Raw genomic sequence first — 21949 nt, 5'->3', positions numbered from 1 at the left:
TTCTCTGCAGTGTCTACGTGAGGAAGGGGAGTTTTCCCATCAGGGATCTCCCGTCAGAAGCCAAAGGGAGCCACAACAAGGAGGCTGAGGAGCCTCATGTGGCTCCGGAGCTGTGGGTTGCCGACCCCTGGCCTAGGCGATGGAGAATGAATAGGAGTGCAAAGCCTCCCGGGATACCTACATCACAAGAGAAAAATTTGCCAATCTCACACATTTCCTTTTTCCATCCTACATCACCGATCTCACACCTGGGTCAGGTGACGTAGGATAAAGAACCAGAAAGAAGAGGAGAAGATGGCGGCACCCGGAGCGCCAGCTCTGGGACTGATGCCGGGACGACGTGGGACCTGATGCAAGACACCCCCGGATAGATCGGACTGCCCTGCGGGATTGAAGGTGTTTTTTTTTTTTGGCACTTTTTAGTTTAGTTCCTCCTTAGGAGTCCTAACATTAGGAAATATTTATGTTTTGCTGGGCTGTGGTCAGTACATGCTTCTGTTTCTGATCATGTAATCAGTGCTGTGGAACAGATCACACAGTCTCCACCAAAAAAGTATGAGTTCCAGATATTTAGAGAGAAAACATCAGTTCTACCTTAAAATTGAAGCCTCCATTCATCACAAACCACAATACAAATGCTTTCATATTAGTTATATTGCCAGTGATGAAGTCAAAGCCAGGTTACAATGGTATGCCAAATGTGGAGAGTAAACAGTGATTTTTCTTTTCCAGGAAACCTTTTCCCCAGATGTTTAAAGAGCCACCTAAACATAACCCAGTGATGTACCTTGACTTTTTGTAGGTTATCCCAAGATTTTTAGCGTTTCCAAATTTACAATAGGGAATCCGAAATCCACACAATTGCGATAGAATATAAGAGGAAAAAGCTAATAAATATACTTCCACAGATATTGGTACAAAAACACTTAGCTTGTTACCTTTCCTTTGGAGTGAGGGATTCCCAAGGGACACTGATGCACACCTCCAAGAAGGGCTGCCATTGCAAAGCTGTAACCACTGACAGCTTCTGGGGAATTCTTTAGGTTGTTAAGCCTCTCTGCACACCTGTCAAGAAGTGGAGTCAACTGAAAAGGTAGAGCTACTGCAACACAACGTAAACACCATGCAGCGGCAAGCCTGGCTGCCATACTGGGGTGAAGGAGAACAGATGTCACAGTATCTTGTAAACCTAAAGGGTCAAAAAAAAAAAAAAAAACACAAATATTGAGATTCAAATTGCACTGCATAACATAAATTGTACATAAGTTTTACTTAAAGACTATGCAATTACCAATCGATGGCTCCTGTATCAGAGGCGATGCAGTGGAATTTAGGCTTTGCACCAGACTACCCAGCTCTTGCAGGGCACAAACCATTACATGCTGACTAGCAGACACATCAGCAGTACCAATTTTATTCTCATTATTGGCATCATTCACAACAGCTTCTGAAGGATGAATAAAAAAAAAAGTCACATTCGTAACATTTTCTAAAAATATTCAATGAATGAGTATATTACTTAACTATGCAAACTTTAATACAAATAAAACAGTTATCTTACCAACAGATTTCATTTGTTTGCCGATTGCCTGACAGATCTCCTTAGCTGCTGCATTTTGTGCCTTCTCTCCAAGCAAACTGCCAACTGTAGCACGAAGAATAAATGACACACATCTTCGAGAATAAACAGCCTCTACATGGGTTTGGGTGGCTCGAGGATGCGAGACTAAGTCAAGCACATGAGAAAGAAATGTTGCAAAATTGCGCTCAAGCCATTGTCCTCCCAAAGTGGTGACAAAAACTACATATGCCTACAATGAAATGAAATGAAATTTAAGGTTAAGATTTACCATACCAATTACACTTAATCACTTTAATTTTTTTCTAATCCATAACCTTCACCTTATAGATGTAATTTAATTAATATTTTAAATCAATAAACATCATTAAAAGACATTTTGTAACTTAAAGCAGTCTAAGAATGTTCAAACTATGCTTAGGAAGTGCACCACAACTGACATTACTAAATGGCTCTGTAGAAAAGATAGATCAAAGAAGAAGACAAAATTGCTTATATTGACCAGTGAGGATCGAGCCACTATCTTGCAAATAGAAATTTGATAAAAAAACCAAGTCTAACTAGTTATTATGAAAACAGATATCAATGACATAATTAGGCAAAAAAATATAACTGACCTGTGTGACACCAACTCTGACTTCCCGACTTATTGACCCCCCTCCCTTTAGCATTTCTCCTCCACTCTTCAGAAATCCAGAACCTCCTCGCAAAAACCCAGTAGCCATGAGTTCCAGCACCTCTTCTAAGGTGGCTTTTTTCACATTCTGGCGCATAACTTTAGTAACAGAATAGAATAGAACAAAGATTGTGAACCTTCAGGGCAATTAAGTTACATAAATACATATAATATTAAGATTACATACAACAGAATATTGTATGAGGTTAAATGCTGTTTGTGATACTTGAAAAACAGCTACATTTTCAGGAAAGCTTTTATAGGACTACCCATGAAAAAGTATCATGGACAGTACTTCACTCTGTATTGTAAGTGCACTAATATGGATACATTCACCAAGGAATGTATGAAATGAAAAAATGCTTAATTCAGTCAAAATGTATCCACCAAGTCTGTAGTGTCCTTATCATTCTTTGCTCGATTGTTTAGTGATCGGCAGGGTGGATCAGGGCGCTACTGTACACATGCAAGATTTTTTGCCCTAGACAATCATAATCATTCATCTTGAATGACAATATTCTAAGTGCGGTGTTTTTCAACCTGGGTATGTGGAACCCTAGGGTTACTCTGAAGGTTGCTAGGGGTCCCTTTGCTTCTCAGTTTAAACTGAGAAACACCAATGATCTCTTTAGCTATCTGTAAAGGTGACATTCTTTCCACTGGCCAGTTATTTAAGAAGCATTATTCACATTGACACCACCTAATATACTGTAAGCTGTGGATATAGTATTATTGAAGGGGTTATTTCAAAGGTTCCCCCACGTTAGGTCAAGAAAGGCTAATCCAGCATACTACCTAGCTTTTGGGTGATTCAACACAGACTTGGATATGTGATGGGGAGGGAAGGTGGCTCAATTAAAAAAAAAAAAAGCAAAAAACAAACAAACATTTGATTAAAAAATTGAAAATGTTTTTATGCCAAGTAAGGACTGATATATCCTGACCAGGAATTCAGATTACAAGACAACATTCTAGTGCTCAGACAAAAAAAAAAAAAAAAAGGATATTTTCAAACCTGCAAATACCATGAATAAATACTCCTTTAAATTAACCAGAAAGAATCTCAGTAAAACCTACCTGCTGCCTGTTTTGGCATTAAGGCAGTTGCCATAACAGTTCCTAGGAGTTTAGACACTGCAACTCTGACTCCATAATTAGAGCCTTCAAGGGCCTTGAAACAAAGTGTTGCAACATTCTCGAGCTCAGCTGTCCACATAAATACAGCTTCACTCTGAAGCTCCAATAAACACTGTAAAAAAAGACAACTTAGATTTTACCATGGGATGAATATATGTAATAAAAAGCCATCATACACAACTAAAAGAAAAAAAAATATTGTGTGTGTGTACATATATATATATGCTATTGTTAATTTTTTAATGCAAGTGAAACATCTAACAATTGGTCATAAATCATACCAGCAGTGTTCTCCCTGGCCCCTTTTAGCCGGGCGCACCACCCAGCAATTTTCAGCTACCACACGGCTGTTTTTGGGTGGTTACTGATGAATTGGGTCACAATTCAGAGGCTTCCACCCGCCTACAATTTCTTCCCACCCAGCTTAAAAAAATTTCTGGGTTGGGCACTTCATACAGGTAATAGTTTTTAATATTTTTTTTGTTCGAATAGACCTTTTTGGGCAAATTTAATTAATTTAATTTTAGCCAGGACTTTTTTTGTCGCTAAAAGCAGTGTATAAATTATGGTAACATTGTTTTTTTTAACAAAATATATACGAAAATATAGTTATTAGTTCTAATAAACGTGTAAAGGACAGTGAACAAAATGTAAATGTAAATCTAAATTATACTGCTGAGAAAAATACCTTTTAAATCTAATATTTGTATGTAAGATCTACCCAAGGCATAAAAAAGTTTTAGAACATTTTATTAGTCATATTGTTGAAATACAGAACAGTAATGACAGATTAAACTAGAATAAATGTATTTTGGTATACAAAACTAATAATTTTAAAGCTACGATAATGGAAAAGTATATTACCTTGGCTACAGCACATCGAACAGCCATGGATCTGTCTGTCAAAAGGGATCGAGTATTCTTGTAAATGTCCCTGTGACTTGAAGCTGCAGCTCCTCCAAGGCCATTAAGAACTTTCTGCAAACTCATCAAGATTTCACTGCGACCCTGCGACTTGACAGAATACAGACCAATCAATGACAGTTTTTCTATCTAAACAAAAAGCAGCTCTTTATAACAGCTCGCCAAGAAATTTTATAAATTTAAATTTTCCAGACCCGAAGCGGGAGTCAATAACTGAAACAAAGTATAAATAAAGTTATGAGCTTCCCGGATTTCTGGCAGGATAAACAGATACCATCTCTCCCTGTCCCCCTATTTATCAAATAAAATTAACAAATCATTTTCAAGAGCATATTTAAAAAAGAAAAAAGGATATACACAAGAGAAGTGCATTGTTATTGTAAAGATAGAGATACAGTACAAGGCTATATTTAGAAATTATTCCCAGAGACGAATTTTCTGAAAATTTGCTGGTTGTGAACGCTATGATTGTATATTTCAACAGGTCTTCTAATAAAACAATAACTCGTAATGCCATTTAGTCACCAATGATCACAACTGCACAAATGACACAGTAGGAAAAGGATAGGAAGGAAACAAACTTTATGAGCAAACTAAAGAGGGAATAATTTATAAACATTGCCCATATTGTAGTAGAGATTTCTTAGTCCATAGGTTTAGGGCAGCCAAATTCAGGAATTTCTTGGTAAGCTTTAAAGACAGTGGAAGATTTTGTTTAACTTGGTACAGTATACTTTCACTTAATAAAGCAAATAAAAAGCAGGTCATGCTGTGTACCCCAATTATTTAAATGATAGAAAAAATTATATGAATAAAAGTTCAGTCAATGCTAACATTTTTTCAACAATGCCTAAAAATGTTTGTATCTTGGGATAAATACTACTGTTCCAGCACCAAAGACTGATGAAAGCGATAAAGCTCCACCTTGAAAATCTGTGTTTCTCCCTGTAGTGGCCTTCCCACTGAGAGAGCAAGAAGAGTGCATAGTACAGCACCGGAAGCTCTTTTTCCAGTCACCATACTCAGCCTAAAAGATTTTCTGCTTGATAGAAATTGCACCAGCTAACACATTGGGCCTGAATAAATAAAGATCTTCAAGGCTGGAGAGGATACAATTTTATCAGTGAAGCTGGGTGATCCAGCAAACCCGGAATGGATTTCCTAAGTAATTTGATGACAAATAGCAATGACTTTCAAGACATTCATTCCAGGTTTGCTGGATCACCCAGCTACACTGATGAAATTGTATCTTCTCCAGCCTTGGAGAGCCTTATTAAATCAGGCCCATTAATTCTGGCTAACAAGTAAGGTTTCTCAGATTACAGACAATGTAATAATTGGCTTCAATCCATTACATGGTGGTTATCAGGGTGTAGTGTATGTAGTCTCTCCTCTACAATCTATTATGAATGCTGCAGCCAGACTCATCCATCCTTCCCTCCGCTCCTCTTCCGCTGCATCTCTTTGTAGTTCGCTTCATTGGCTTCCATTTCACCTCAGAATCAAATTTAAGCTCCTGTCCTTTGCCTTCAAATCCCTACACAGTTACTGTCCCACTTACATTTCTGACATGGTTAAAAAATACTCCCCCTGCCGCTCCCTACGCTCCTCCAATGATCTACTAATGACTTCCTCACTCATAACCTCATCACACGCACGGTTACAAGACTTCTCTAGAGCTGCTCCAACTCTCTGGAATGGTCTTCCTCGCCCTATTCGGCTTGCTCCTACTTTCTGCTCATTTAAAAGAGCGCTCAAAACTCATTTTTTCAAACTTGCCTACCCATCTTCTTCTGTCTGCTAAACCCTCATTACTTCCCACCACTACATATCGCCCATCCTATTGTGTGTGAAATTCCCCCACCTACTAGATTGTAAGCTCTTCGGGGCAGGGTCCTCTCCTCCTGTATCACTGTCTGTATTAGTCTGTCATTTGCAATGCCTATTTAATGTACAGCGCTGCGTAATATGTTGGCGCTATATAAATCCTGTTGTATAATAATAATAATAATAATAATAGTTTAAACTGGTAATTGGTGAAGCCACACTATTCTTAAGCTACGTACACACGTCCAATGGTTCTCGCCCGATAATTGGCTCAGGACTGATATCGGACGAGAATCTGGCGTGTACAGCGCCTGTTGCCCATCGACCAAACTACCGTCCTGGCGGTTCCACGGACAATGGATGACGAACGATCCTAATGCAAGGAAAGGGGGAGAGTGTGCAGCAGGGCACTGCTCGGTCATTCTCCCCCTCCTCTCTCCATACAGCAGAACATTGCTGTATGTACAGCACTCGTTCATGCATCGTGCAGTCCTTAGTCGTTGGAAAAGATCGTGAAAGATGCTTTCCAAAAACAATAATTGCACATGTGTATGCAGCTTTATACAAATGATTGTAGTGAAGCAGGAAATGTTGCTTACCTCTGCACTTTTCAGGGACTTTAGCAGATTATTTACAGTTTCAGGAAAGGAACTTCCCAACATTCTGCCCATCTTTTCATAAAATGCCCCGACACATGCAACAGCAGCCCTGTAAGAAGACAGAAAGCACATAAATGTATCCCTTTCATTGTAATAGAAATATTTCACAGACTTGTAAACAAAGCACTGATTCACTCAGATTAGCCCCCCAATCCTAAATGGTTTATATTCCTATGGAAAGACATTGCCACTTTTAACACTGTTAGCATAGTCATTGAGGCAAATATACATTGATTTATATATTAAAAAGTTATACTTTTTCTTAAAGTTTATTTGGCAGTCATGTGACCGGCCAGCCTGCTCTTGCTTCTTTCTGTTAGATAGGGTGGGCATATCTAAAGCTGTCAAGCAGTGACAACAAACACAGTAGACAAAAATTGCGTTCCCGTGGCAGCTAGATGTCTAAAATACAGAAGGACTAGGTTTCTAAACTTGTAATAGAGAGAAAGGCATGCTGTGTCTCGTATCTCCAATAAACAGCACAGGAACACTGACAAGGCCAGCACAGATTTGCTGTCTTCAGCAAGTTTCCCCTAATACACTATACAAATACATACTCATCTGTGTAAATATTTTTTTTAATTTGTAGGTCAACATACACTTTCTGTATTAGTCTGTCATTTGCAATTTAAAATGACAGACTAATACAGTTCCTTTAAAAGGTGAACTCGAAAAGATATCTAGCAATTAGAACAAGTAATTGAGCTAGACATGGGATCAGCTACTTGAAAATCCCCTGTAGATTTACACTCAAAAAATGATGAGTATATGGTGTGGGGAAGGTTTTTTAATATTGTATTGCTTATTTAGGGAAGCAGCAGAGTTTAGGTATGAAGCTACATATCGTTCTCATAACCAGGTCCTTATTTCATTTATATTTCATATATAATTCATAGGTTCATAACCAGGTTCTTATATTTTGCAAGGCATTGCAGAAATGCCATATATTCCTGCATTTAAAAGGTGTTTGGCGACGTTTCTATCACCAACAACTAGATAAAGCAACCCAAAAATAATATGAAAGCTGTTAGATGTGTTGACTTTATTTGTTTTTTCTGTTAGAGAACATTTTCTTGCAAGTACAGAAAAATACTTTCTCAGCTTTCCAGAATTCCAGAATTTTTAATTACTATTTTACACTTCCTTATCTGTACTGTTACAGATATATACTTGAAAACTATTTTTAATGAACATTCAAAATAAAAACTTTGTACAAGGCTCTGTAACATGAAAAGTTTCCCCTACCACTCTTTGCACTATTCTTTACATATACATGCCAGATGATTATCTGATAAAAAAACGATATGTGCAAGGTGGTTTCCCGATATTATTATTCCACTATTACAAGTTAACGCTTGATTGATCGTGAAAAGCCATGGTGCATTGCTATGCAGGTGTGCACAATGGGGTGCTCATCCTCTCTAAAGAGCAAGATGGCACTGTGTGTACTAGGTTTGTTCATCTGTCACTTGAAAACATGAAAAAATGATAATTTCCAGTGACAATCATCTGATGTCTGTACTGGGATTCACCTAAAGAAGAAGGGAGGTGGGGGGTGGTGTTGCAGGATCTTACTAATGGTGTATGAGACTTTAGCAGCACAGAAAAAGACTTACAGTTTGGTTGGTAGATATGCAGCAGTGTCATCTTTGTTCTTGATCATTTCATTGCACTTGTCCAATGTCTGGAATACAGTATAGGTGTCTCCAATAATGTACAGTGTGGCTAGATTCTTAGCAAGTAGTTTGCGAGTAGGTGGACCAGGAGAGCTGCTTATAAGTCCTGTGAGTTGTTCCACAAGTTTTTTTTGGTTCTCTTTAACATCTGTCTGTAACAGGAACTTGAATTTAACCACCTTACATAATGAACAGTTATTTTCATTTATGCTATTTCTGATCTCCAATACACAATGCCAAAATGATATGATCAAACTGTGACACATTTAAAAAGTATTATATTTAAAGAATTTTGCTAAGTTTTACTCTGCCCATAGAAAAGAAAATACTCATCTCAAGCCAGTAGCATGTAATAAACCATAATGATCGTTGATGCCTCAGGGCAGCATAGTTTATAAATTAAATATGGGGCTGTAATCTTATCATGCTGACAGTATTCAACACCACTAAACTAAAAAAAAGGAATATGCCTAATGTATATATGCACAGCAGGAGATAGCTGAAGTGTGCTTAGAGTCATACTATCTCCACAGAAAATGTGTTGCTTAGTTACCTCTTAAAAGAAATCTTTCATCTGGTCAGTTGATATCTATCCGTTTCACAATTCACAGTATTAACACAAATGTTCAATTGCACCAGGAGCTTTACAGAAGTGTGCAAGTCTGCCAGGAAAACCTTGGAATATGGGAACATTGTTTATAACATTCGACCAATTCAGTAACATAGTTCTCCCCAGAGGGTTTTAGCCGGTTGCTCTGCCCGGCTGCTGTGTCTACCCCGCCCACCTCTCCTCGGCAGCTCTCATCCTCTGCACCCTGTGCTCAGCTGTCATCCGTTCAGAGGATTGCTGCTGCGATGAGAGGTGAGCACACACAGTTCAGCCTTCATGTGAATGAGACACAGGCAGCCCCGCCCCCATCTAATAGCACCAGCTGGGATTTCCATTTAAAAAAAGAAAAGAAAAAAAGCTGCCTGTAAAATGTATCCACTGCTAGAGCTGTGTGTGAAGTCACCATGTCCTTCTGCATCCTCACAGCTCTGTGTGTACAAATCTCCCTATCTCCTAATATGTATGTCACAATGACTTGTAATTTTCAGGGTGCACAGGGGACCTTCATAGACACTAGTTACCACAATTTCACTCCCCCAGTCACAAATGTAAGTAGTTATGAAAATTGAACTTTGGGGTGGCTGTTTCAGAGAAAAGTGCAACTAGGAATCCTAAATTCAAATGCAAATTCAGGACTAACATAGCAAGCAGCATTGGGATGGGGCCCCTAAATATATACCTACCTGTCACAAATCTATACCTATGAAACTACTGTCTGCTTCTCTTATTTGAACCCTAATTTCTCTGAGGTGGGGAAAAATAGGTGCAAGTGGCGGGCACATTTTCCCCCTTTAATCTTATTACTATAGCATCCTTAGAACATAAAACATTCTGCCCATTAAAATGGGCTTCCCTGCTCTGTTACACATTCCTGTCCACCTAACTAACATTCTGAACTTCAATTTCCCTGGAATGGGGAGGTGTAAGAAACCAAAAATATGGGTACAAATGGGGAACATCTGTGACTAACATCCCCTAAAACTTAATCACCATGGCATCAATAGAACAAACTCTGCCCACTAAAATTTAATGAGGTTCAGGTACTGGAAGGTTACAGTCATGTGTAACAAGGAAGTGCATTTTGATGGACAGTTTTTTTTTAAATGTTGTAATGATGCCATGGTGATGAAAGGTGATAGTCACAAGTGTCTCCCACTTCCACCTATATTTTTGTTTCCATGCACCTCCTAATTCTGGAGAAATTGGGGTTTGAGGTAGAGATGCAGACAGATATGTGTAACAGAGCAGGCAGCACATTTTACTAGGTAGAGATTTATGTTCTCATAATGCCATAGTAATTAAATTTTAGAAAGGTTTAGCCACAAGTGTCCCCCACTTGCACCTGCAATTTCAAGTCAATACAGCAAAAGGTTTAGGTATGAAGGTTTGAACACAACGAGTTGTTAGGCTGCAGAATATGACAAGCAGCTTTTACACTCAAACAGCTATCACACTGCACTGCCGATGACATTACACACTGCGGATAATCTTCACAGTTTTTTTTTTTTTTTTTTAGAATATGGGTAGCGATGAGAGGGGGACACTGGCTGTCTTGTCCCCATCTGATATCACATGCATGATGTTATTAAAGCATCACCACATTTTTAACATTATATTAAAGAGTGACTTTCTGTTATATAATGGAAAAATGTGTTTTTTTGTTTTTATACTTTTTTGGGGAGGACCTCCCCCCTTTAGTCTTTACTTTCATTTCGGTAAAGACCAAAGGGGAAATCCACAGCCTCCTGGGATAATTGTCTCACATACCCCAAGAGGCCCTGGGCTCCTCCCTCTGTGCATGCATCTTCAGAGGCTTTCTTATAATGTAAAAAAAAGTGTTCAATCTCATGCATGCCCAGTGCAAGGCAGCATGGGACATACAAGTGAGCATCAGAGAAAAGGTGAAAGCTGAGCCAGCATGGGAGTTGGAAAGTTGGAACAAATTAAAGGGAGTAGGTAGAACACTGAAACAATAAGAGGTTACTGGATACCCATGGCGTAAACAACTGGAAGCACTAATTTTGCCATGCTTTGCCACACCCCCTTTTTGACCACCCGGCTACAGCTTCCCACCACCCGGCTGAAAAAAATTTGAATATTGAGTAATATGAATGCCACAATCACAAGGCATATTTTCAGAATACATTTAGTCATGTGGGTAAATGTGTTTGCTAAATGCACAAAAAGCAAATACGCAGCCAAAACAGTGTTGCATTCAAAAACAGTGATGAAATTTCACTAGAAAGCAAACAAAAGCTGTGCAAAATGTGTACAAAAAGTTTACAAACTGCTACTATTTGGTTTAATTAGAGTGGTTCAGATTTCTGTAAACAAGATGTGGTCCTCCCTGTGTCTGAAATAAACCTATGTTATCTTTAATAAGGAATTAAAGCACAAGAAATGTTTGGATTTTAAAGATAATCTTCAAAGATGCTTTAATTTGCATACAGTATCCTGGTGTTAACAACATAAAAAAAAAGATATTTACCTTGTTTGCAGCTATAAGTACTTTGTCAAGAAATCTGAGCCACTCAAAAATAAAGACGGGTTTCTTAGCCTCTGTAACCTGGGCCAGGGCATCTTCCTTCAGAAGCAAACTGTGAGCCAGTTCCATGTTTGTTTCAAACCATCCAATAAATAAATCTCCTGTAATAAAAGCAATTAATAAATGAAATGTTGCAGTAATCTTATATAGCCTCATGTATGTTAAGAACAGTTCTCCAAACCAAGACTTCCATTACACAGAAATGACATAAAATAAAATATAACCCACTTCCTTTACTTGTTATATATTTATATCACTGTACCCCTCCACTACAGTATTTTATTTGCCCCCTACCATAGTGAAGACAGAATTCCTTACTCAAATGAAATGTCACTCAATGCTAAATTCTCTGTACTACAAAATATTTTCTTTTTTCAGGCTTTACGTTTTATATTTTTACTAGTAATCATGTGAACAATATATTTCTGTCCTAGGGTGGCTATATGAAACGGACATCCTTAGATAAGTCACTCAATGTTTCAAAAAAGTGCTAAAGTCTGCAACCTATCAACCCCATTCTTTAAAGCTGCACTTCAAATTGTATCTATTATATCTGCCTCATGTACTTTTTAATCATTAAAATCTCACATCAATTAAAGTGGACCTAAACCAAAGTGTTTACTTTACATAAAAAAGGTAGACAACACAGTTATATAAAATAAAACTGCTATTCTTTAACTGCTATTCTTTATTTTAAAAGTGAAGTTTCTCCGGATGGCTCCCGGGTGCTCATTCTGTGAATGCTCAATCTCAGGCATGCGCAGAAGAGGCATTTTTCTACATTGAACAGAAAGAAATGCTGATCTCATGCATGCAGTGTGATCAACACTCCGTTTACAGCAGGTTATGTCACCCGATCTTGCTTCTGCTCAGTGCGAGATTGGGTGACATATCCAGAAGAAGAAAAAGACAGACCAAGATGGCAGTGCCCGGCACTGATGGAGAATCCCAGCAGAAAAATAGCGCTGTGGATTAAATCTTAAAACTGGATATTTATTCATTTACAAGTTGGTTTGGTATATTGTCATATTTGTTTTTTTTAATTGGCTATAATGTTTTTGTGTTATTATTGTATGAGGTTTTTCTTTAATATTTTCATGGCTGGTGCAGCTAGATGCACAGCTGGAGTGCCCCCATGCAGCGTGGATGTTTCTTCGCTTTCTTCAAATTTTACTTTTACACACTTATGTGATTACGCTGACTTATATTGAGCTTTCTCTGGCACCACTCACACATAAGCCAGTACTCCTTGCTTTGGTAAAATAATCCCCTTGGGATTTTTCCTGTATCATAGACTAATTCATCATTCTTCACTTTCCAATGATCAAGCTTCTGTTCACTATATCATCTTGGAATCTCAACCAAGTCTCTACCTTCCCCTGAGGAAGCCAAACGGCAAAACACATCTGGAAAGACAACTTGTATTTCTTTGAAATGATTGTAACCTTCTGGATATCACTCATATACTGTTCTTTTGTATTTTGACTGTATACACAATCCATTACCAATAGCACAGTTGAGCTATGTCTAAAATAGTATGCTAACTATTGACTAACTATAAAGCCCCCAAAACAAGTATGTATTATATATTGCAGCTTACCAGTCCTTTGATGAGATGCTGCATTTGCTTTCTCAGGCTTTTCTTCCTATATTTTACCTCGTAATCCTGTACAGTACACAGTAATGTGAAAGGGTGGCTATGCTTAATCTCTGACTCCTGGTTGCCTTTTGGTTGAGGTCTACACTGTACGGCTCACACCCTGCGTAGTACAGAGCTTGGCTCTGTTTGTGACGGTGCCAGCCACAAAGCCAGGCACATGTATTTTCAGCGAATGCTTCATTTGCAATACAACAGCCAGAGAAACACTTTATGGAAGTCTGCTGTGGAGCTGACAGCGAAGGTGGCACTTTTTGTAAATGCAGCAATGACAGGTCCTTCAGCTGCACACAGGTAAATATGTGCAGGGATCCCCCCAGTCCCTTTTAGCCGGGCACACCACCCGGCTTTTTTTTGGGTGGTTACCGCTGAGTTGAGTCACAATACAAGGGCCATCACCTCCTACAAATTCTTCCCACCCAGAAAAAAAAACAATCCTGGGTTGCGCACTGATGTGCCATATTCGGAAAGTATGCTACACATACTTGCTGATGAGGTGTGAGATGATGGGATTAGTAGATAACACAAGATACTATAGATAAAAGTGGTTTAGCCTCCAGTTCATTTTAGGCTACATGCACACACTAGATTTTAAACCAAAACCAAAAAAATTAATCTTACCTTTAATCCTGCAATTCCCTCGATGGTGCGGGTCCTGCCTGTGATCCTGTCCCGCGTTGTCCTGGAATTCCTCTTTGTCCCGGCGCTTCTTCTGTCTTCTCTTCCATATTCTTCTTGGCACGTCACCCAATCTTGCACTGCGCAGGTGTGAGATTGGGTGACCTAGCCCACTGTAAAAGGGAAAACATTAGAAAGCCAATCTAACTCAGCTTGTGTGAGATCGGCATCTCTTTTCCTTTATAGAAAAAATGCCCAAGATCTCTGACATGTGCAGAAGGAGAACCCAGAGCCTCCTGGGATGCGTGAGGTAGGTCTAGGCGATCAAGACTTAAAAGGAAGATGCTGCACTTTTTTTTTTTTTTTTAAACGGGTGTTGCATTTAAAAAAATATTTTAGATTTTCCCTTTACATATAAGGGTTGTTTACCCTTTTATGTAAAATGAAAATGTTGAGTTTAGGTTTGCTTTAAAGTAATGAGCACTATACACACAGCACTGTTGAATTCTTTGGAGAGGGGAAGGGGCTGAATGAGGGAAAGTCTCCCTGCTGCATCCTCCACTATAGGAAATGACAGCAGTATTTTTTTCTCAGTTGTTTAAGCAATACACAGATCAGAGAAAAAAATCGATTTAAAACTGACATGGAAAATGCCCTTAATGAAAATCACATAGTGTTCATCTGGCTCTGCTAGTAATAAGGTAAGCCGTGACATTTCTAAAATACAGCAATTGTACAGATATCCAGTCCAGGAAACCATAATGTATGTAGAACATAAGTATGACAAATGGCTAATAATTTGTTTTTTCCAGCCCTCAAAAATATTAAAATTAGCATTCCCCATTTTTTAACACCCTGGAAGTCTGAGAGCTGATTGACAGTAATGAAAGGTTCGGTCCATCTGTATCTTACACTTCCTTTATCTTTATCACTGTAATACATCATATAGCAGTTCATTACCTTATGTGGGCGCTATTATATTTCTCCCGGACCACTTCCTCAGTACAGCCTACTGTCACATATAATCCACCTCCAGGAAGCCCCACCGTGGCCAAGAAACTTAAGTCATTGGTAAGCGACATCACCTAAGCAACAGAATGCATTGTTGATGACATAACATCCTGTGTTATGACATAACATTCGGCCATCTTTATTGTGGGCAATAATGTATTTTTGTTTTCCGTCCCAGGACAAAGTTGATTACAAAGATTCATCTGCTTCAGTAAACTACATAGATTGTACTTATTCTATGATTTCATAGTATTTGCATACCCTCATCTAAAGATTAAATCGGATCCCTTTGAATCATGTGTTGCCCTTTGCAGTGAAGGCGTATGTGACTTCTCATAGTAGTTTCCTGTTGCCGTATCGTCCTTGCTGTTTTTTTTTAAGATGGTGAGTGGTCACAGTGACTGGTATGAAGGCGTCTTTAATTCCTCTTAATTAAGAAGATCTTCAGATGTATGTGAATCTTATCAGTTAGTAATACTAATATAAAAAAGTAATAATAATAGTTTGTATTGTATATGAGTGTGTACACAAGAAGCAGCTTTTTTCTTGTTAAAGGGTACCTAAACCAAGAATTTTCACTTTTTATAAAAGGGTAGAAAATCCTTTATGTAAGGTAAAAATTCTGTCTGTTTGTATTTTTTTAAGGTGATACAACATTAAAAAAAAAAAAAAAAGGGTGCAGCACTGCCCCCTAATTTTCAATCATGAATGGGAGCGCAAAGCCTCCCGGGATACCTACGTCATGCATCCTGGGAGGCTCTTGAGTGCTCCTTCTGTGCATGTGCAAAAGAAGCTTTTTTGTGATAAGGGAAAAAACTGGCCGATCTCACGTATATGCAGTGAGATCAGCAAGTTTTTTTCTAACCTATGTCACCCAATCTCACACCTGGGTTGGGTGACGTAGGAAGAAGAGGTCAAGATGGTGGCGTTGGCTCGGTGACGGATGCTGGGACAATGCGGGAGCCGATGGAGGACAACTCCGGACCGATCCACTGCGCTGGGGGATTGAAGGTAAGTGGATTTTTTTTTATTTAGGCATTTTTCAATTTACTTCCACTTTAAGTTGCTGCCTTTCTTGGGGTAAACATTTTTATAAATTACTCTAAATTGTCTCTCAAGAACCAAATTCCAAATCCTTTTTCCTTATCCATTGTACCTTTTTTCCCCCTTTTTGGCCTGATGTGTAAACATCTTCAAAAACTAACTGCAAACCTTTCATTTAACAGATTCAAAGGAAAGTTCATGGTATGGAACCCTTCGCTAAGAAGGTCTTTAAAGGTGTACTTTTTCTTGAACTGGCTGGCCTATTTGGTGTATATGTGTTGTACCATAAAATGGATTCAAGCCAAGGTTAGTGTCTTCAGATTTAGGTCATGTAAAATATGGCAAAGTTAGAATATAAACTATATATCCTTTTGCTCAGCAAATACCAGTACTCCTGCAGTGTCCTGTTAACCATTACATTTTAGTTCTTCTGAGCCACAGATCAAAAGCAGTCAAACAGCAAATTAAAGCATACCTAAAATCTGAATTTTTCGCTTTACATAAAAGGGTAGACAACTGTTTGTTTTTTTTATATAGTGCAACACCCTTTTCTTTAAAAAAAAAAGATGCAGCACCACAGCCCTAATTCTCAATCGACCTAGGTGATCAAGAATGAATGGAAGCGCAGAGCCTGCCGGGATACCTATGTCACACATCCTGGGAGGCTCTTGGTTGCTCATTCTGTGCATGCCTGAGCATCTAACATAGGGTAAAGGGGGGCTCACTGTATACTCACAGGTAAAACCTGAAGTATGCATACTATGCAGGGGAAAACCTGTAATGTAACCTCCAAGTATATTCAATGTGCAGGGGAAAACCTTTAGTGATGGGGCTACTGTACAGGGAGAAGTATGGGTTGAGGGGTTGATACTTTTCAGAGGATACAATGTAGTGAGGGGCTCACTGTACAACTATAGTGATTGTGCTCATTCTAGAGGAAAAAAACATGGGGTGAAAGGACTCACTGTACATAAAAAGATAGGGTAAGAATGTTCACTGTACTGTGGAAAACAAGTTATGGGGCACACTGTTCAGCTTTAGAAATACAAATTAATATGTTAGGAAGGTATTCATTTTGAGTAATTTTACTGTATTTTTATGCTTTTATCCCACCCCGCTGAAAAGCATGTTCATATCGATTGTAATTATATTTTTACACAGGGTAATCATATTTGCCTATTTCATAACCCATCCTACCAGTGCCTTGCTAAATCAAATATCTAAAACAATCAACTCTTTTGTCATGTAACCTTCATAAGTGTAATATTATTTTTTATAATAAACATCCTATTACATATCAGTGTATATTTTATTGTGGAGTTTGCTTTATTAATATGAATATATTGTTTTTTTTTTTATCTTTTCTATTTTAAGATTTCAGGTATACAATGAACAGAAGATTACCCTCTGTTTTAGAAGGTAATTGTTTATTTCATTTGTAGTGCACACAATATTAAGGTAAAAACATTTAAGCTGAAGTATGGGCAAAAAAAGATTACCTTTATACAGTGGGTCCCCCTCCTCACTGCAATAGCTTGTTTTTCTAAGGACAGAGTTTAAAAACTTACCGTTCTGGTCCCATGCAGCAATGCCAGAAGTCTCACTGCCCTGCTAGTCTGATTACTGATGTTATTTCCCTTCAGTGCATGTCTATGACGCTTGCAGTGTGCAGGATGACACTAAGTTGCCCCACTCAATACCAAACAAATCATAGCATTGGGCAGTGTCAGCAGCAACATAATTAAAAACGTAGTTTTCATGCCTATATTTTAACATTGATTTTATGTAAAAAAAACTTTTTTTTTTACTTTTTCTTAATCAGAAAGTACTAAAGCCATGCAGTAATGGAATTTTCATGGCAGAGCATGTTAAAATGGGGATCGCAAATGGCAGACCACATATCTCTGCTTCTCCTAATCTTGTGCAGTAATGTTTGTTTTGGTCTCATGTAAGGCAATGGGTGAAGTTGAAAAACAACATATGTGGAATATAACAGGCCATGTTCATATGTTTTTGTTTATGTGCAGTTTATTATAAATCTAACGAATGGGCTGGAATGCATGGAAAACGGGAAAAGGATGCAGAAGCATGGAGGACAAAGATTGATTAGTAAGTTTTTTTTAAATCATATTTATTTTGGATCTATGAACTAGGTAATAAAACGGTAAACATGTAACTGAAATTGTTAGGATAATGGGCATGCAAGTTCTGCTGATTGTAAAACTCTAGCTCTGATTATGAAGGGGGCAAAGATGAGTTTGGCTTGACACTGGGATAATCTCCAGTAGCAGGGATTAACCCAGATACTTTTTGGGTAGGGCTGTTAACCTCTGGGGGTGATTGTGGGTCAGCGGGCAGAGCACAGTTTCACCTAGACAAAACCAGGTAGTCTTCAGAAGCATAAAACTGGTCCCAACTGAACTGAGTCTAAAACTTGCTGTTCTATGGTCTCGGGAAGCTATTAGGTCTTCTGTATGCCTGATGTCTTTCACTCTGGCAAACCACTGGTGTAAGGTCGGGGGAGCTGGCTGTATCCACGTAGCAGGGATATAGGCCTTGGTGGCATTCAAGAGGTGTCGTATCAGAGAGTGCCAAAAGCGCTTTGTGGACATCGTTGAAACATGTAAAAGGGCCAGTTCAGGTTTGTCCCAGATAGAGATGTCCGTTATTTAAAAAAAAATGTCAGAGACTTCATTCCAAAATGTATTGAGTCTTAGGCAGTTCCAAAAAATGTCCCTGTCTCGTATTGACAATGCTAACATAATGAGGGAGGCCTGAAGGTAGACTTTGACAAGAACTGTTGGGGTTTGATACCATCTAGTTAATAGTTTGTATGACAATTCCTGGTATCGATTGCTAATCAAAGCCTTGTGACTAAAGTGAATTAGATGTTCTTTTTGGTCCTCTGTGAAAGACATATTTAGTTCACCCTCCCATCCCCTGGCAAAATATAACATTGATGTGCCAGAAGTGGGATGCAGGAAGTTTCTATGGTATGGAAACCATGCCCTTCATATGGTCTGGCTACTTGCACAGCTGCTTAAGTGCAGACAGGACCCTAGTACACTGCTGGGGTAGTGGCAGCATGTGCATGAAATGTTTCAGTTGGCATGTCCTCCAAAATCCCAGCTCTGGCACGAATCTGCCAATTGTGAGATATCAGACCAGGTGTCATTGGTTAAAAAATGGGTGACCTAAAATGTGTCCTGTTCAATCCATTAGTGAAATACTGGATCTTTTAATCCTGTTGCAAAAGTGGGTTTCCCAATAGGGGAGTCATGGGCGATGGGTATGTATGTGTCGAGCTCTAAGGTGTGAAAATATGTTGTCACCTTTTGATTGAACCAATTAGTGGATATAAACGTAGGGTAGACAAACTACTAGTCGGCGCCCAAATTGCCCGTTAACAGGATTGGGAACTGGAATTCTTCTAGTGCGACTCATTGTTTAATGGATTTGTGTATACACCAGTCTATTAATCTGGCCAGGGTATACAGCATTTTGATATATAATTGGATCTGAGAATGCCATGCTTCCTCTGAACATGCAAAGTAAGATAAGCCGGTCTAGGGGAGTCACTCTACCCATTGATAGCTATATGAAGCCAAAATCCACTCATTTATGAATGCTGGCAATTTTCAAAATTATTGCAAAAAAAAGAACCAAAAATAATTTAATAATTCTTGTCATTATATATTTTTATATTTTAATATTCTTCATTTTTGTTTGGTTATCCAGGATAAACACACAATGTGCTTGTCAAACAATGAACTACAGATTCAGCCAAAAAAGCAATGTATATTTATTTTTTAGCGTCTTCCATGTACAAACCTGATTTCTTAGCCAGTCCAAAATTTGGACTAATTTGTTGTGAGCTTCTACCCTAGGGGGCTACCCAGGGTGGAATGGGAAGGTATAATGGGAAAATATATCTCCCATCCAGTACCCATCCCTGCAGTCCTGTACAATAAAAAAAATATATGTATGTAATAAAATAAAAACAAACAGCACTTACTTAAGCAGACCTAAACAGAGAAAAAAACAGGAGGTAGTACTATTTGACAAAAGAGACATACAATGTCTCTTTTGTCAAATTACTAACTTCCTGGCTTCTGGTGCTTTTTGTTTCAGCTCTAAACTACACAGCGCATGTGTCGTGTAATGTAGAACTAGGAAATACTGCACACAGAGTCAGCTGCCAGGGATAATAGATAGATAAAAGATGAGTTACATCATCCAATCAATGAACAAGATTGCCCTCTCCATGGGAGTCCACAGTAGAGCCAGTGTTGATGATGGCAGCACCCTTCATTTTTTGTTAAGTGCTTGCAAATGATTTGAAACTAAAAAATCATTGAAAACCAATGGAGGGCGCTTGCAAGCATTTGAAAATGCTTCCATTAAAAACAAATCGAAGAATTTACATAAGTTTATAAATATTTTAAGCTAGAAATGCTTACAAAATGCCCATAAAAGCATTATGGCCTTTTATAAGCACTTTTAGTCTTGGCTTTAAAACACCTTTAAATGCTTGTATAAACACCCATAAATGCATCCAAAGGTGGTATGGGCATTTATAAGCGTTTAAAAAATATTCCAAGTAGACTTAGCCTTAGTCTGTAAAGAATAACTTGGTATGTAGACTCCAAAAGAAAAATTGGACTCAATAAACACTTCTGTTGTTTGAATAATATACCTGTTTTTAGGAGGAAGTACTACAGATGCTTGATCATGCATGAATGTTTTGGCTTGGTTTACTATTGTCAGAACATTGCCAGTCTTTAGATGTGCTGGCTGCATTATTTTTCTTTGCTCTTTGTTAATGAAATAAAACAGAAAAAAGGGGGAAACAAGAATACCACTTCATCCACAAACTGGTAAACAGCAATTTATTATTTTTTTTTTTCAGGTTCAGATATGCTTTAATACTGAGTTTTGGCATTGGACTGGGAAATGCAAAAGAGAAAGGTTAAGAGATAACATAGCAAAAGGTCAAAGCCATGTCCACAACCATAGCCTGATAAAAGAGGAGCTCCACAAAGACAAAGCAATTCATTCATTCAAAGACTTAAATGGGTATGTGCATTGCAGAATGGAATAGCAGAGACATTTCAAGTCCTGTAAGGATCACTACAATGTAAAACAGATAGCAATTTAAAATCAGAGCGAGAGAGAGCACAGAACATTTTCTAAAACAAAGCTAATATAAGGCAACCCATGGTTGCATCCTGATTGAATTTGCCATGAAATAAACAATGGGAAGTGATGTCTGCACTTTGCATCGGCCTTTTTTTTCTTTTTGTCAGCTTTTTCTCCTAATGTCATATTACTGCAAATTTGGTATAACAGTTAACAAGTGTGGAAAATAGAAAAAGAAATATAATATATAACATTTTTCAGCATTTTTATTATTTTTATTTTTTTTAATATGCTTAATTTATTTAAAACTGAAATCATATTGTATCATAAACATTTTTTTCATACATTAAAATTCCTAATTGTAATTTTCCTTAAATTTACATATATTTATGATCTTTTGTGTTGAAATACTTGCTTTAGTCAAACAACATAATTTAACCTGATAGCTTTGCCTGTAAGATCCAAGCAAATGACTTAATACACAGATAAAATACATGAAAAGAAGTTGTCTTAGCTGCCAACATTTTTTTACCCCTGTCATTAGGTTTTGAGTTACCCAGCCCTAGAAACCCTCAACCACTGGGATGACAGCACTATCACTGTACAGTTAAAGGCAGCAGAGGGCATATAGTGGTGTATTTATCCCCAACCTGCAGAGTAAACAGTAAAAGAGCAGAAGCAGACTGATGGGGTCATCTGCCTGTTTACTCCATTTGTCACTGTGATTCTTGTCAATACTTTTTCATACAGTGCTCTTCTGTAGGGGTTTGCATGAAGTGTTCTACTAGATCTGGAAGTGAACCAACTATGAAAGTGTGAAGGATCAATTTAGCAAGGTGGAAATAAG

At 38.2% G+C, this 21949-nt stretch overlaps 2 protein-coding genes across 4 annotated transcripts in view; one reads left to right on the top strand and one right to left on the bottom strand.

The window, feature by feature from the left end:
* HEATR5B (HEAT repeat containing 5B) overlaps positions 1 to 14982 on the bottom strand; it is a 42291-nt gene extending 27309 nt beyond the window's left edge. Inside the window, exons 1-10 of one of the 2 annotated variants that reach the window (XM_072409236.1) lie at positions 14869 to 14982; positions 11577 to 11734; positions 8419 to 8630; positions 6743 to 6851; positions 4257 to 4406; positions 3333 to 3504; positions 2197 to 2354; positions 1562 to 1811; positions 1292 to 1447; positions 939 to 1189 (exon numbers count right to left, since the gene is read on the bottom strand). In XM_072409236.1, the coding sequence (XP_072265337.1) occupies positions 939 to 1189; positions 1292 to 1447; positions 1562 to 1811; positions 2197 to 2354; positions 3333 to 3504; positions 4257 to 4406; positions 6743 to 6851; positions 8419 to 8630; positions 11577 to 11702 (1584 nt within the window). In that variant the 5' untranslated portion in view covers positions 11703 to 11734; positions 14869 to 14982. The remainder of the gene's footprint in view (positions 1 to 938; positions 1190 to 1291; positions 1448 to 1561; positions 1812 to 2196; positions 2355 to 3332; positions 3505 to 4256; positions 4407 to 6742; positions 6852 to 8418; positions 8631 to 11576; positions 11735 to 14868) is intronic. The other variant, XM_072409237.1, reaches the window with a different exon arrangement.
* Positions 14983 to 15738: 756 nt separating this feature from the next.
* On the top strand, positions 15739 to 21237 carry CEBPZOS (CEBPZ opposite strand). 2 transcript variants are annotated; one of them, XM_072409238.1, is made up of 5 exons: positions 15754 to 15930; positions 16146 to 16269; positions 17338 to 17382; positions 17991 to 18072; positions 20873 to 21237. In XM_072409238.1, coding segments are annotated over exons 1-5 (396 nt in total). In that variant the 5' UTR covers positions 15754 to 15786; the 3' UTR covers positions 20874 to 21237. The 2 variants fall into 2 exon arrangements, with proteins under 2 accessions (XP_072265340.1, XP_072265339.1); XM_072409239.1 differs by lacking the exon at positions 20873 to 21237 and having other exon boundaries at positions 15739 to 15930; positions 17991 to 18073.
* Positions 21238 to 21949: the final 712 nt, after the last annotated feature.

This window comes from Pyxicephalus adspersus, chromosome 4 (assembly GCF_032062135.1).
Source record: "Pyxicephalus adspersus chromosome 4, UCB_Pads_2.0, whole genome shotgun sequence".
In the NCBI taxonomy this organism is placed as follows: Eukaryota; Metazoa; Chordata; class Amphibia; order Anura; family Pyxicephalidae; genus Pyxicephalus; species Pyxicephalus adspersus.
The sequence above is the reverse complement of the archived record's forward strand: the minus strand, read 5'-3'. Positions and strand labels throughout refer to the sequence as shown.